The sequence below is a fragment of the Rutidosis leptorrhynchoides genome, chromosome 10, assembly GCF_046630445.1.
Source record: "Rutidosis leptorrhynchoides isolate AG116_Rl617_1_P2 chromosome 10, CSIRO_AGI_Rlap_v1, whole genome shotgun sequence".
Lineage (NCBI taxonomy): Eukaryota > Viridiplantae > Streptophyta > Magnoliopsida > Asterales > Asteraceae > Rutidosis > Rutidosis leptorrhynchoides.
The window spans coordinates 23318779-23335742 of NC_092342.1; the positions used below are offsets into that span (position 1 = coordinate 23318779).

The 16964-nt window shown below is 34.5% G+C and overlaps 1 protein-coding gene across 1 annotated transcript; it reads left to right on the plus strand.

Annotated features, from left to right (window-relative positions):
* The first annotated feature begins 324 nt into the window (after positions 1–324).
* LOC139870110 (uncharacterized) lies at positions 325–15197 on the plus strand. Its single transcript, XM_071857962.1, has 5 exons — positions 325–589; positions 681–811; positions 869–1349; positions 1439–1477; positions 15076–15197. Exons 1-5 carry the CDS (start codon positions 325–327, stop codon positions 15195–15197), a joined length of 1038 nt encoding a protein of 345 aa, XP_071714063.1.
* The last annotated feature ends 1767 nt before the right edge of the window (positions 15198–16964 follow it).

The following is a 16964-nucleotide window of genomic DNA, read 5'->3' on the forward strand; positions in this document are numbered from 1 at the left end:
TGCTCGATATGTGGTGATGCTTCTCATTATGCAAACGGTTGCAAAAAGGGGATACCATTAGGAATAGAAGAGCAAGTGAACGAGGTTCAAGGGTGGAAGTATGATCCATATTCCAACACCTACAACCCAGGGTGGATAAGGCATCCAAACTTTAGCTGAGACAACAACAACACAATGAATGCACCAAACCAACACCAAAATCGTCACCCGAACCAAAACAACAACCAATACAAAAGGCAAAACCAAGACCAAAACCATAACTATCAAAACCAAAACTTGTCTCAAAATAATCAACAAAGTCAATCCTCAAGCACGGATGCTAGGATGGAGTCATTCATGGAAGAGATGAAGAAGACTTTGGAAATTCAAAATAAGTCAATTGCGGCATTGGGTAAGCAAATTGGTCAAGTGACGGAGGAAAAGGCAACACGAGAATCAGATACAATTTCGAGTTATACATTGCTTAACCCGAATCATGAATCACAAGGAAGAGGACATGAAGTGAACATGGTGGGCACTTTAAGAAATGGAAAGGTATATGATAACAAGTTAAAAATGCCCAGGAGATCAGAATTCGAGTATGGTCCGGGTAAGTCTCCAACCATTACATGATTTGAGTAATAATGTTAATGAAGTTCCGGTGGATTTTGGGGTTGGGTTAAATGTTGAAAAATTGGTAGTTGAAAAGTTTGAGGAAACGGATATGAGGACTAATACTATTCCATTTCCCAAGGCTTTGGAGTCCCCGAACCAATCTTCTTATAGTAAAAAGGGACCAAAAACAGATGATATGTGGGAAACGTTTAAACAAGTAAAAATCAATATTCCACTTATTGATGCAATCAAACAAATTCCTGCATATGCTAAGTTTTTAAAAGATTTGTGTGTTCAAAAACGGAAACTCAATGCATCATTGCCCAAAAAGGTAAAATTAACTGAAAAAGTGAGTGCAGTCATTTCTGGTTCACTTCCACCGAAGTTTCAGGACCTGGGGACACCATTAATTTCGGTTACGGTAGGTAATGTTAATGTCAAAAAGGTTTTATTGGATTTGGGGGCTAGTATTAACATACTTCCATCAAGTTTTGTTGACCGGTACAAGTTGGGAACTTTAAAACAAACTAATATTCTCATCCAACTTGCGGATCAGTCAATGAGAACTCCGAGGGGTATGTTGGAAAATGTGATTGTGAAAGTGGAAGACTTTTATAACCCGGTAGATTTTATTGTTATGGACATTGAGACCAACTTTAGGGAGACCCAACCAATGATCATTCTTGGTCGTCTATTTTTTGCCACAATTGATGCTCTCGTCAATTGTAGAACTGGGGTTATGGACATTTCTTTTGGTAATAAGAGATCACGGATTAATATCTTTAATTCATTACATACACCGGATGTCCAGGATTGTTTTTGGTTGGATACTAACAATGAACAGGTTTAAAAGTATGCACCGGATGTGAAAGAGAAAGAGGAGGTAAGGAAATTTAGTGAAGAGGGTATGATGAATGAACTTACGGAATCTCAATTAAGAACTAATGCAAAAATTTTAATGAGTCAACAAGAGTCAATTGAAAATCTTGAGCGCGAGTTGAAAAATCTGAGTCAACTTCCTGAAACTAAATTGAGTTCGTCTATTACCACCACTTGTTCATTGGCGGTGAATGTAGTGACCCGAACTTTTCCATGTTTATATATATTAATTGAGATTGATATTTACATGATTAAATGTTTCTAACATGTTAAACAATCAAACTTGTTAAGACTTGATTAATTGAAATATGTTTCATATAGACAATTGACCACCCAAGTTGACCAGTGATTCACGAACGTTAAAACTTGTAAAAAATATACGATGACATATATATGGTTATATATATAGTTAACATGATTTTATTATAAGTATGTATCTCATTAGGTATTTTAACAATGAGTTATATACATAAAAATGAGACTATTAATTTAAGAAACTCGAAAACGATATATATAACGATTATCGTTATAACAACGTCTTACTAGGTACATATGAATCATATTAAGATATTGATACACTTGATTAATTATGTTAAATGATAAGTAAATATATTATTAAGTGTATTAACAATGAAATACATATGTAAAAATAAGACTACTAACTTAATGATTTCGAAACGAGACATATATGTAACGATTATCGTTGTAACAATATTTAACTGTATATATATCATACTAAGATATATTATATATCATAATATCATGATAATATAACAATTTAACATCTCAGTTGTTATAATAAACAATGGGTTAACAACATTCAACAAGATCGTTAACCTAAAAGGTTTCAAAACAACATTTACATGTAACGACTAACGATGACTTAATGACTCAGTTAAAATGTATATACATGTAGTGTTTTAATATGTATTCATAAACTTTTGAAAGACTTCAAGACACTTATCAAAATACTTCTACTTAACAAAAATGCTTACAGTTACATCCTCGTTCAGTTTCATCAACAATTCTACTCGTATGCACCCGTATTCGTACTCGTACAATACACAGCTTTTAGATGTATGTACTATTGGTATATATACATTCCAATTATCAGTTCTTAGCAGCCCATGTGAGTCACCTAACGCATGTGGGAACCATCATTTGACAACTAGCATGAAATATCTCATAAAATTACAAAAATATGAGTAATCATTCATGACTTATTTACATGAAAACAAAATTACATATCCTTTATATCTAATCCATACACCAACGACCAAAAACACCTACAAACACTTTCATTCTTCAATTTTCTTCATCTAATTGATCTCTCTCAAGTTCTATCTTCAAGTTCTAAGTATTCTTCATAAATTCCAAAAGTTCTAGTTTCATAAAATCAAGAATACTTCCAAGATTGCAAGTTTACTTCCAAGTTTTCCAAATCCATTCCAAGTAATCATCCAAGATCAAGAAACCTTTGTTACTTATAGTAGGTTATCTTTATAATACAAGGTAATAATCATATTCAAACTTTAATTCAATTTCTATAACTATAACAATCTTATTTCGAGTGAAAATCTTACTTAAAATTGTTTTCGTGTCATGATTCTGCTTCAAGAACTTTCAAGCCATCCAAGGATCCTTTGAAGCTAGATCTATTTTTCTCATTTCCAGTAGGTTTATCCAAGGAACTTGAGGTAGTAATGATGTTCATAACATCATTCGATTCATACATATAAAGCTATCTTATTCGAAGGTTTAAACTTGTAATCACTAGAACATAGTTTAGTTAATTCTAAACTTGTTCGCAAATAAAAGTTAATCCTTCTAACTTGACTTTTAAAATCAACTAAACACATGTTCTATATCTATATGATATGCTAACTTAATGATTTAAAACCTGGAGACACGAAAAATACCGTAAAACCGGATTTACGCCGTCGTAGTAACACCGCGCGCTGTTTTGGGTTAGTTAATTAAAAACTATGATAAACTTTGATTTAAAAGTTGTTATTCTGAGAAAATGATTTTTATTATGAACATGAAACTATATCCAAAAATTATGGTTAAACTCAAAGTGGAAGTATGTTTTCTAAAATGGTCATCTAGACGTCGTTCTTTCGACTGAAATGACTACCTTTACAAAAACGACTTGTAACTTATTTTTCCGACTATAAACCTATACTTTTTCTGTTTATATTCATAAATTAGAGTTCAATATGAAACCATAGCAATTTGATTCACTCAAAACGGATTTAAAATGAAGAAGTTATGGGTAAAACAAGATTGGATAATTTTTCTCATTTTAGCTACGTGAAAATTGGTAACAAATCTATTCCAACCATAACTTAATCAACTTGTATTGTATATTATGTAATCTTGAGATACCATAGACACGTATACAATGTTTCGACATATCATGTCGACACATCTATATATATTTCGGAACAACCATATACACTCTATATGTGAATGTTGGAGTTAGCTATACAGGGTTGAGGTTGATTCCAAAATATATATAGTTTGAGTTATGATCAATACTGAGATACGTATACACTGGGTCGTGGATTGATTAAAGATAATATTTATCAATTTATTTCTGTACATCTAACTATGGACAACTAGTTGTAGGTTACTAACGAGGACAGCTGACTTAATAAACTTAAAACATCAAAATATATTAAAAGTGTTGTAAATATATTTTGAACATACTTTGATATATATGTATATATTGTTATAGGTTCGTGAATCAACAAGTGGCCAAGTCTTACTTCCTGACGAAGTAAAAATCTGTGAAAGTGAGTTATAGTCCCACTTTTAAAATCTAATATTTTTGGGATGAGAATACATGCAGGTTTTATAAATGATTTACAAAATAGACACAAGTACGTGAAACTACATTCTATGGTTGAATTATCGAAATCGAATATGCCCCTTTTTATTAAGTCTGGTAATCTAAGAATTAGGGAACAGACACCCTAATTGACGTGAATCCTAAAGATAGATCTATTGGGCCTAACAAACCCCATCCAAAGTACCGGATGCTTTAGTACTTCGAAATTTATATCATATCCGAAGGGTGTCCAGGAATGATGGGGATATTCTTATATATGCATCTTGTTAATGTCGGTTACCAGGTGTTCACCATATGAATGATTTTTATCTCTATGTATGGGATGTGTATTGAAATATGAAATCTTGTGGTCTATTATTATGATTTGATATATATAGGTTAAACCTATAACTCACCAACATTTTTGTTGACGTTTTAAGCATGTTTATTCTCAGGTGATTATTAAGAGCTTCCGCTGTCGCATACTTAAATAAGGACGAGATTTGGAGTCCATGCTTGTATGATATTGTGTAAAAACTGCATTCAAGAAACTTATTTTGTTGTAACATATTTGTATTGTAAACCATTATGTAATGGTCGTGTGTAAACAGGATATTTTAGATTATCATTATTTGATAATCTACGTAAAGCTTTTTAAACCTTTATTGATGAAATAAAGGTTATGGTTTGTTTTAAAATGAATGCAGTCTTTGAAAAACGTCTCATATAGAGGTCAAAACCTCGCAACGAAATCAATTAATATGGAACGTTTTTAATCAATAAGAACGGGACATTTCAGTTGGTATCAGAGCGTTGGTCTTAGAGAACCAGAATTTTGCATTAGTGTGTCTTATCGAGGTTGTTAGGATGCATTAGTGAGTCTGGACTTCGACCGTGTTTACTTGAAAAATGATTGCTTAACAAATTTTGTTGAAAACTATATAATTTAACATGTGAATATTATGTGATATATTAATCTCTTAACGCGTTTGATATTATGTGATAGATGTCTACCTCTAGAACAAGTCCCATTGACTCACCTAATAATAATGAAGAGTCAAATGTAAATTGGAATGATTCGTGGACTGATTCACAAGTTCCCGAAGAGGAACCGGAAGAAGAGTCGGAACCGGAAGAAGAATCGGAACCGGAAGAAGAATCGGAACCGGAAGAAGAATCGGAACCGGATGAAAAAATAGAACCGGTGGGGGAAATAATAAAACGGTTAAGTAAAAGAAAATCCTCAACCAACCGACCAAGGTTAATTATGGTCAATGGTGTTTCCGCCAAGGAAGCAAAATATTGGGAGGATTACCAATTCTCCGATGAATCGGATTCCGACGAGAATTCCGATGATGTTATAGAAATTACCCCAACTGAATTTAAAAAGGCAAAAGAAAATAATAAGGGAAAGGGCATAAAAATAGAGAAATCTAATTCCAACCCCGATGAACTTTATATGTATCGTCAACACCCGTATTTCTTAAGTTGTGACAATAACCCGGGAACCTCTAAACCACCAGGTTTTTCTAAACCAATGTGGAAAACGACGGTTCGTATTAGGGGAACATCATATATCCTTAGAAACTTGGCAAAACGAACCAAAACCGAAGAAGAAGAAACGAGCGAGTCGGAATAAGATAGTTGTATTCGTGTGGTGTAATATATGTAATATAGTGTGCTTATGCTTTATGATATATGTAAAAATTGCTTGTATTAATAAGTATTTTTTTTATGAATCTAATAAAAACACAAAATGGATAGACAACCCAATATTTTAAGAGACCTACCCGGAGACATGATTGATGAAATCTTGTCTAGAGTCGGTCAGAATTCTTCGGCACAACTATTTACGGCGAAATCAGTTTGTAAGACATTCGAAGAACGTTCCAAGAATGTCTTGGTTTATAAGAGACTTTCGTTCTAAAGATGGGGGATATCACATTGGGAAATCCATAAGTTACGATGTGTTTACTTTGACGCATATATTGCGGGGAACCCAAATGCTATTTTACGCAGAGGGTTAAGAAATTATTTTGACTCAATGTATCCGAATATAGGACTTCATGATTTATAAAAAGCGGCTAACATGCAATATAAAGAAGCATGCTATGCTTACGGGTTAGTAATGTTCGCTTCTCACCAAAGTGAGAAAAAGAACATCGGGCTACAACTATTAAACAAAACGTTCCCACAAGTGACGGAGTCGGTAATTGGGGTAAGAAATGAGGTTTTTAGGTTATTACGAGATTGTTGGTCATTACGTAACCCTCGTCCCTTTGACGACGTTACAATACGCTGTCTTATCAACGGCCATAACGGTTATGTTCCACAAGACCAAGGATGGGAAGTAATCCTAGTAAAACCAGAATGCATGACTTGTTTCTGGACGTATGAATTACGTGTCTTTATTGCCTTTGCTGAACGACTTGTGTACTAGCTAGAATTATCTTCACAACCATCTTGTATCAAATTTATTGTGTGCTATATTTCATGCTATATGTAAAATAAGCGGTATTGTAAGTTTGTAAAATATTGTGTAAAAGTTTGAACGTGAAATATTATTATAATCAGTTTTTCATATAGAATTGTAGTAGTTGAATTGTATATTAGCTACTAAGTATGAACTTAACGGGTAGGTACTACCCGAATTTAAACTTATAAAATGCTAATATGAAGAAAAAGCTTTTATAAATGAGTTCATATTATGCTACGAAATACTATTAACTACTCTTAATATTCTATATGATTAACTTGTTCCATTTGACTATTTTGAAGGAAATGGCACCGACTACTCGACACACCGTGAATATGAATGAAGAGGAATTCCGTACTTTTCTAGCTTCAAACATAGCCGCAGTACAGGCTGCGCTACATACCAACAATAACCTTGGATCTAACAGTACAGGAAATCATGTAGGATGCACCTACAAAGAATTCACTGCCTGCAAACCTTTGGAATTTGATGGAACCGAAGGACCGATCGGATACCGAGAAGGTCGAATCGGTGTTTGCCATAAGTAAGTGTACTAAAGAGGACAAAGTGAAGTACGCTACGCATACCTTCACAGGTTCTGCGTTAACATGGTGGAATACTTATCTAGAGCAAGTGGGACAAGACGATGCGTACGCACTACCGTGGTCAGCATTCAAGCACTTGATGAACGAGAAATACCGTCCCAGAACCGAGGTCAATAAGCTCAAGACAGAACTTAGAGGGTTACGAACCCAAGGATTTGATATTACCACGTACGAAAGACGATTCACAGAATTGTGCCTATTGTGTCCGGGAGCGTTCGAAGATGAGGAAGAGAAGATCGACGCGTTTGTGAAAGGATTACCGGAAAGAATCCAAGAAGATATAAGTTCACATGAGCCCGCCTCCATACAACAGGCATATAGAATGGATCACAAACTAGTGAACCAGATTGAGGAAAGAATTAAAGAACAGACGGCTGAAGAGGCCAATGTGAAGCAAGTCAAAAGAAAGTGGGAGGAAAATGGTGATAAGAATCACCAATACAACAACAACAGCAATTACAATAATAATCGCAACAATTATCCCAACAATCGCAACATCAATCGCAACTACAACAAACGGCCCAACAACAACAACAACAACAACAACTACAACAATTATCCCAACAACAATAACAACCGCAACAACAACAACAATCAGAAGCAGCTATGCCAAAGGTGTGAAAAGTATCACTCGGGGTTCTGCACCAAATTTTGCAACAAGTGTAAAAGAAATGGTCATAGCGCGGTGAAGTGTGAGGTCTACGGACCAGGGGTTAACAGAACGAAAGGAACAAATGGTGTCGGAACGAGCAATGGCGGAGCAAGTAGTGTCAGAGCAAGTTATGCCAATGTAGTTTATTATAAATGTGGAAAACCGGGCCACATTATTAGAAATTGCCCGAACCAGGAGAACTCGAATGGACAAGGCCGCAGAAGAGTTTTCAATATTAATGCGGCAGAGGCACAGGAAGACCCGGAGCTTGTTACTGGTACGTTTCTTATTGACAATAAATCTGCTTACGTTTTATTTGATTCGGGTGCGGATAGAAGCTATATGAGTAGAGATTTTTGTGCTAAATTAAGTTTTCCATTGTAACCGTTGGATAGTAAATTTTTACTCGAATTAGCAAACGGTAAATTAATTTCAGCAGATAATATATGCCAGAATCGAGAAATTAAACTGAGTAACGAAATATTTAAGATTGATTTGATACCAGTAGAGTTAGGGAGTTTTGATGTAATAGTTTTCATGGACTGGCTGAAGAAGGTGAAAGCAGAGATCGTATGTTATAAAAATGCAATTCGCATTGTACGAGAAGAAGGAGAACCCTTAATGGTGTACGGAGAAAAGGGCAACATGAAGCTACATCTTATTAGTAATTTGAAGGCACAAAAACTAATAAGAAAAGGTTGCTATGCTGTTCTAGCACACGTCGAGAAAGTACAAACAGAAGAAAAGAGCATCAATGATGTTCCCGTCGCAAAAGAATTTCCCGATGTATTTCCGAAAGAATTACTGGGACTACCTCCACATCGATCTGTTGAATTTCAAATAGATCTTGTACCAGGAGCTGCACCAATAGCTCGTGCTCCTTATAGACTCGCACCCAGCGAGATGAAAGAACTGCAAAGCCAACTGCAAGAACTATTAGAATATGGTTTCATTCGACCAAGCACATCACCATGGGGAGCTCCTGTTTTGTTTGTCAAGAAGAAAGATGGTACATTCAGGTTGTGTATCGACTACCGAGAGTTGAACAAACTTACCATCAAGAACCGCTACCCACTACCGAGAATCGACGACTTATTTGATCAACTACAAGGCTCGTCTGTTTATTCAAAGATTGACTTACGTTCCGGGTATCATCAAATGCGGGTGAAAGAAGATGATATTCCAAAGACTGCTTTCAGAACACGTTACGGTCATTACGAGTTTATGGTCATGCCGTTTGGTTTAACTAATGCACCAGCTGTGTTCATGGACCTTATGAACCGAGTGTGTGGACCATACCTTGACAAGTTTGTCATTGTTTTCATTGATGACATACTTATTCACTCAAAGAATGACCAAGAACACGGTGAACATTTGAGAAAGGTGTTAGAAGTATTGAGGAAGGAAGAATTGTACGCTAAGTTTTCAAAGTGTGCATTTTGGTTGGAAGAAGTTCAATTCCTCGGTCACATAGTGAACAAAGAAGGTATTAAGGTGGATCCGGCAAAGATAGAAACTGTTGAAAAGTGGGAAACCCCGAAAACTCCGAAACACATACGCCAGTTTTTAGGACTAGCTGGTTACTACAGAAGGTTCATCCAAGACTTTTCCAGAATAGCAAAACCCTTGACTGCATTAACGCATAAAGGGAAGAAATTTGAATGGAATGATGAACAAGAGAAAGCGTTTCAGTTATTGAAGAAAAAGCTAACTACAGCACCTATATTGTCATTGCCTGAAGGGAATGATGATTTTGTGATTTATTGTGACGCATCAAAGCAAGGTCTCGGTTGTGTATTAATGCAACGAACGAAGGTGATTGCTTATGCGTCTAGACAATTGAAGATTCACGAACAAAATTATACGACGCATGATTTGGAATTAGGCGCGGTTGTTTTTGCATTAAAGACTTGGAGGCACTATTTATATGGGGTCAAAAGTATTATATATACCGACCACAAAAGTCTTCAACTCATATTTAATCAGAAACAACTGAATATGAGGCAGCGTAGGTGGATTGAATTATTGAATGATTACGACTTTGAGATTCGTTACCACCCGGGGAAGGCAAATGTGGTAGCCGATGCCTTGAGCAGGAAGGACAGAGAACCCATTCGAGTAAAATCTATGAATATAATGATTCATAATAACCTTACTACTCAAATAAAGGAGGCGCAACAAGGAGTTTTAAAAGAGAGAAATTTAAAGGATGAAATACCCAAAGGACGGAGAAGCATCTTAATATTCGGGAAGATGGAACCCGGTATAGGGCTGAAAGGATTTGGGTACCAAAATTTGGAGATATGAGAGAAATGGTACTTAGAGAAGCTCATAAAACCAGATACTCAATACATCCTGGAACGGGGAAGATGTACAAGGATCTCAAGAAACATTTTTGGTGGCCGGGTATGAAAGCCGATGTTGCTAAATACGTAGGAGAATGTTTGACGTGTTCTAAGGTCAAAGCTGAGCATCAGAAACCATCAGGTCTACTTCAACAACCCGAAATCCCAGAATGGAAATGAGAAAACATTACCATGGATTTCATCACTAAATTGCCAAGGACTGCAAGTGGTTTTGATACTATTTGGGTAATAGTTGATCATCTCACCAAATCAGCACACTTCCTACCAATAAGAGAAGATGACAAGATGGAGAAGTTAGCACGACTGTATTTGAAGGAAGTCCTCTCCAGACATGGAATACCAATCTCAATTATCTCTGATAGGGATGGTAGATTTATTTCAAGATTCTGGCAGACATTACAGCAAGCATTAGGAACTCGTCTAGACATGAGTACTGCCTATCATCCACAAACTAATGGGTAGAGCGAAAGGACGATACAAACGCTTGAAGACATGCTACGAGCATGTGTTATTGATTTCAAAAACAGTTGGGATCGACATCTACCGTTAGCAGAATTTTCCTACAACAACAGCTACCATTCAAGCATTGAGATGGCGCCGTTTGAAGCACTTTATGGTAGAAAGTGCAGGACTCCGATTTGTTGGAGTGAAGTGGGGGATAGACAGATTACGGGTCCGGAGATTATACAAGAAACTACCGAGAAGATCATCCAAATTCAACAACGGTTGAAAACCGCCCAAAGTCGACAAAAGAGATACGCTGACATTAAAAGAAAAGATATAGAATTTGAAATTGGAGAGATGGTCGTGCTTAAAGTTGCACCTTGGAAAGGTGTTATTCGATTTGGTAAACGAGGGAAATTAAATCCAAGGTATATTGGACCATTCAAGATTATTGATCGTGTCGGACCAGTAGCTTACCGACTTGAGTTACCTCAACAACTCGCGGCTGTACATAACACTTTCCACGTCTAGAATTTGAAGAAATGTTTTGCTAAAGAAGATCTCACTATTCCGTTAGATGAAATCCAAATCAACGAAAAACTTCAATTCATCGAAGAACCCGTCAAAATAATGGATCGTGAGGTTAAAAGACTTAAGCAAAACAAGATACCAATTGTTAAGGTTCGATGGAATGCTCGTAGAGGACCCGAGTTCACCTGGGAGCGTGAAGATCAGATGAAAAAGAAATACCCGCATCTATTTCCAGAAGATTCGTCAACACCTTCAACAGCTTAAAATTTCGGGACGAAAATTATTTAACGGGTAGGTACTGTAGTGACCCGAACTTTTCCATGTTTATATATGTTAATTGAGATTGATATTTACATGATTAAATGTTTCCAACATGTTAAGCAATCAAACTTTTTAAGACTTGATTAATTGAAATATGTTTCATATAGACAATTGACCACCCAAGTTGACCGGTGATTCACGAACGTTAAAACTTGTAAAAAATGTACGATAACATATATATGGTTATATATATAGTTAACATGATTTTATTATAAGTATGTATCTCATTAGGTATTTTAACAATGAGTTATATACATAAAAATGAGACTATTAATTTAAGAAACTCGAAAACGATATATATAACGATTATCGTTATAACAACGTCTTACTAGGTACATATGAATCATATTAAGATATTGATACACTTGATTAATTATGTTAAATGATAATTAAATATATTATTAAGTGTATTAACAATGAAATACATATGTAAAAATAAGACTACTAACTTAATGATTTCGAAACGAGACATATATGTAACGATTATCGTTGTAACGACATTTAACTGTATATATATCATACTAAGATATATTATATATCATAATATCATGATAATATAACAATTTAACATCTCATTTGTTATAATAAACAAAGGGTTAACAACATTCAACAAGATCGTTAACCTAAAGGTTTCAAAACAACATTTACATGTAACGACTAACGATGACTTAACGACTCAGTTAAAATGTATATACATGTAGTGTTTTAATATGTATTCATACACTTTTGAAAGACTTCAAGACACTTATCAAAATACTTCTACTTAACAAAAATGCTTACAGTTACATCCTCGTTCAGTTTCATCAACAATTCTACTCGTATGCACCCGTATTCGTACTCGTACAATACACAGCTTTTAGATGTATGTACTATTGGTATATACATTCCAATAATCAGCTCTTAGCAGCCCATGTGAGTCACCTAACACATGTGGGAACCATCATTTGGCAACTAGCATGAAATATCTCATAAAATTACAAAAATATGAGTAATCATTCATGACTTATTTACATGAAAACAAAATTACATATCCTTTATATCTAATCCATACACCAACGACCAAAAACACCTACAAACACTTTAATTCTTCAATTTTCTTTATCTAATTGATCTCTCTCAAGTTCTATCTTCAAGTTCTAAGTGTTCTTCATAAATTTCAAAAGTTCTAGTTTCATAAAATCAAGAATACTTCCAAGATTGCAAGTTTACTTCCAAGTTTTCTAAATCCATTCCAAGTAATCATCCAAGATCAAGAAACCTATGTTACTTATATTAGGTTATCTTTCTAATACAAGGTAATAATCATATTCAAACTTTAATTCAATTTCTATAACTATAACAATCTTATTTCGAGTGGAAATCTTACTTGAAATTGTTTTCGTGTCATGATTCTGCTTCAAGAACTTTCAAGCCATCCAAGGATCCTTTGAAGCTAGATCCATTTTTCTCATTTCCAGTAGGTTTATCCAAGGAACTTGAGGTAGTAATGATGTTCATAACATCATTCGATTCATACATATAAAGCTATCTTATTCGAAGGTTTAAACTTGTAATCACTAGAACATAGTTTAGTTAATTCTAAACTTGTTCGCAAATAAAAGTTAATCCTTCTAACTTGACTTTTAAAATCAACTAAACACATGTTCTATATCTATATGATATGCTAACTTAATGATTTAAAACCTGGAGACACGAAAAACACCGTAAAACCGGATTTACGCCGTCGTAGTAACACCGCGGGCTGTTTTGGGTTAGTTAATTAAAAACTATGATAAACTTTGATTTAAAAGTTGTTATTCCGAGAAAATGATTTTTATTATGAACATGAAACTATATCCAAAAATTATGGTTAAACTCAAAGTGGAAGTATGTTTTCTAAAATGGTCATCTAGACGTCGTTCTTTCGACTGAAATGACTACCTTTACAAAAACGACTTGTAACTTATTTTTCCGACTATAAACCTATACTTTTTCTGTTTAGATTCATAAAATAGAGTTCAATATGAAACCATAGCAATTTGATTCACTCAAAACGGATTTAAAATAAAGAAGTTATGGGTAAAACAAGATTGGATAATTTTTCTCATTTTAGCTACGTGAAAATTGGTAACAAATCTATTCCAACCATAACTTAATCAACTTGTATTATATATTATGTAATCTTGAGATACCATAGACACGTATACAATGTTTCGACCTATCATGTCGACACATCTATATATATTTTGGAACAACCATAGACACTCTATATGTGAATGTTGGAGTTAGCTATACAGGGTTGAGGTTGATTCCAAAATATATATAGTTTGAGTTGTGATCAATACTGAGATACGTATACACTGGGTCGTGGATTGATTCAAGATAATATTTATCGATTTATTTCTGTACATCTAACTATGGACAACTAGTTGTAGGTTACTAACGAGGACAGCTGACTTAATAAACTTAAAACATCAAAATATATTAAAAGTGTTGTAAATATATTTTGAACATACTTTGATATATATGTATATATTGTTATAGGTTCGTGAATCAACAAGTGGCCAAGTCTTACTTCCTGACGAAGTAAAAATCTGTGAAAGTGAGTTATAGTCCCACTTTTAAAATCTAATATTTTTGGGATGAGAATACATGCAGGTTTTATAAATGATTTACAAAATAGACACAAGTACGTGAAACTACATTCTATGGTTGAATTATCGAAATCGAATATGCCCCTTTTTATTAAGTCTGGTAATCTAAGAATTAGGGAACAGACACCCTAATTGACGTGAATCCTAAAGATAGATCTATTGGGCCTAACAAACCCCATCCAAAGTACCGGATGCTTTAGTACTTCGAAATTTATATCATATCCGAAGGGTGTCCAGGAATGATGGGGATATTCTTATATATGCATCTTGTTAATGTCGGTTACCAGGTGTATTGAAATATGAAATCTTGTGGTCTATTATTATGATTTGATATATATAGGTTAAACCTATAACTCACCAACATTTTTGTTGACGTTTTAAGCATGTTTATTCTCAGGTGATTATTAAGAGCTTCCGCTGTCGCATACTTAAATAAGGACGAGATTTGGAGTCCATGCTTGTATGATATTGTGTAAAAACTGCATTCAAGAAACTTATTTTGTTGTAACATATTTGTATTGTAAACCATTATGTAATGGTCGTGTGTAAACAGGATATTTTAGATTATCATTATTTGATAATCTACGTAAAGCTTTTTAAACCTTTATTGATGAAATAAAGGTTATGGTTTGTTTTAAAATGAATGCAGTCTTTGAAAAACATCTCATATAGAGGTCAAAACCTCGCAACGAAATCAATTAATATGGAACGTTTTTAATCAATAAGAACGGGACATTTCAGTGAAAGAAACCGCGATGGCAGTATCCACATTTGTTAAGGTAGATGAAAAAGTTTCTAAATGCGAAGAGGATGAACAATTGGATACTCCGAAGACGATTGAGTATGTATCTAGTGATAACTAAATGGCGAATATGTGTGTTCGAAATGGGTTTGTTGGTGCACTTGAAAAATCTGAAGAATCCAGTGGAAAAGTAGTCAAAGTAATGGGGGAACCGTAGAAAAACATGTTGAAAGGTTTGGAGGTTACAAGGTCAAAGTGAATAAGAATGTGAATGTGAATTCTCAAGTTAATTATGAGGTATCTTCAAATTTAGAGGATCTTGAAAGGCCTAAGTGCTTGATCACTACAGCCACCACCAATAGCATCATCATTACCACCACCACACCAATAACCACCATCATTATCGCCATTACTACCGTCACAAAGGTCTATCTCTGTAAATTCTTCAGTTGTCATATCAAATGAGAGTATCAAGTTCTTCTTTCGTTTGGTTTCACCCGTAAAAGTCCTATCGAAGGCATACCAATATATATACTTATCCACACATACATGATTTGATTAGGGTTTTTGAATAGCGGAATTTCTTATTACGAGCGAGTAAGACCATTATGATTACATAAATAAATAAAATTACTATTAAATAATTGAAAACTACGAGCATACATTAAAGATTAGGATCCTCTCAAGTTATTATATAACATGATAGGTCATGTTAGGGTTTTCGTGAAAAAATGTAGAGGGCCTTTGTTTTATTTTTTATTTATTTAATTTTTGTATTTTATCACTCTCACAACAATCACAACTTGATCGATTAAGTTATAATGCAACTTGAGAGAATCTCAATCCATAAATTAATCAGAGTTGTATCCTCATCACTGCTGCTGTGAGGAAGGTGAGAAGGTCGTCAAAGATATGCTTAGAATACAACTCAATTCGTACTTAGCGTACTTTCTAGACGTACTATTGTCACGACCCTACTTTTTCCGTTATCTTTTACCGTTAATTATTTAATGACCGTTAACTGTTAGTTGTGTTACGTCATTTCATGACCTATATTATTATTTTAGTAATAATATATTAATTATTATGTGTTATGTGAATATATGTATTCATATTTTAAATCGCACGTTTATACGAAACGCGGATTTCTATCCGGCGAATCTTTTCGGTTTTCAAACCAACGGTCGCGTTTTTGGGATATTTAAATCCTAATTATTTTAAATATAATAATTTAAGATCATATAATTATATATAGTATTTATATTTATTTTTCGTCGCGCGTTTGTTATCTTTCCGGATTTTTAATCGCGTAAGTGCGTTTTCGCGTTTCGGGACTCGTTCGGGCTTTCGGGCCATCAGGAAATAATCACTTAGCAACTTGGGATAGTGGGGCCCACTCCACACACCCCTATTCAGCCAAAATTCCAAGGGGGAGGGAGTAATACTCCCCATTTTCTTTTTTTGGCATTTTAATTTTATCACTTCCACTTTTAATTAAAAACCTAAAGTTAATTTGCTCTCCTCCCTCTTCCTTCTCCCTTTGGCGACTGTACCATCACCCCACAACATCATCATCTTCATCAATTTTTCAAGCTTGGATCAAGAGATCATCTATACCAACACGTTCCTCGTTCCGTTCTCTACGCGATTACACTTCTTGTTTCTTGATTAGGGTATAAACCCTAACCCTAGAACTTTTAATTTTTATTTATTTTTCTGTATTTTATGTTTATATTATTAGTATGATGATTATTAGTTGTCGTAATGTTGATTGTATGCGTAGAATTGCTCGATTGCATATTTTTCGGTTTGATAAAATTGGGACAGCAGCTTTTTCGTGTGTTTCTGATATTTTAACTAATGTTGATCATAAAATAAAGTATATAAA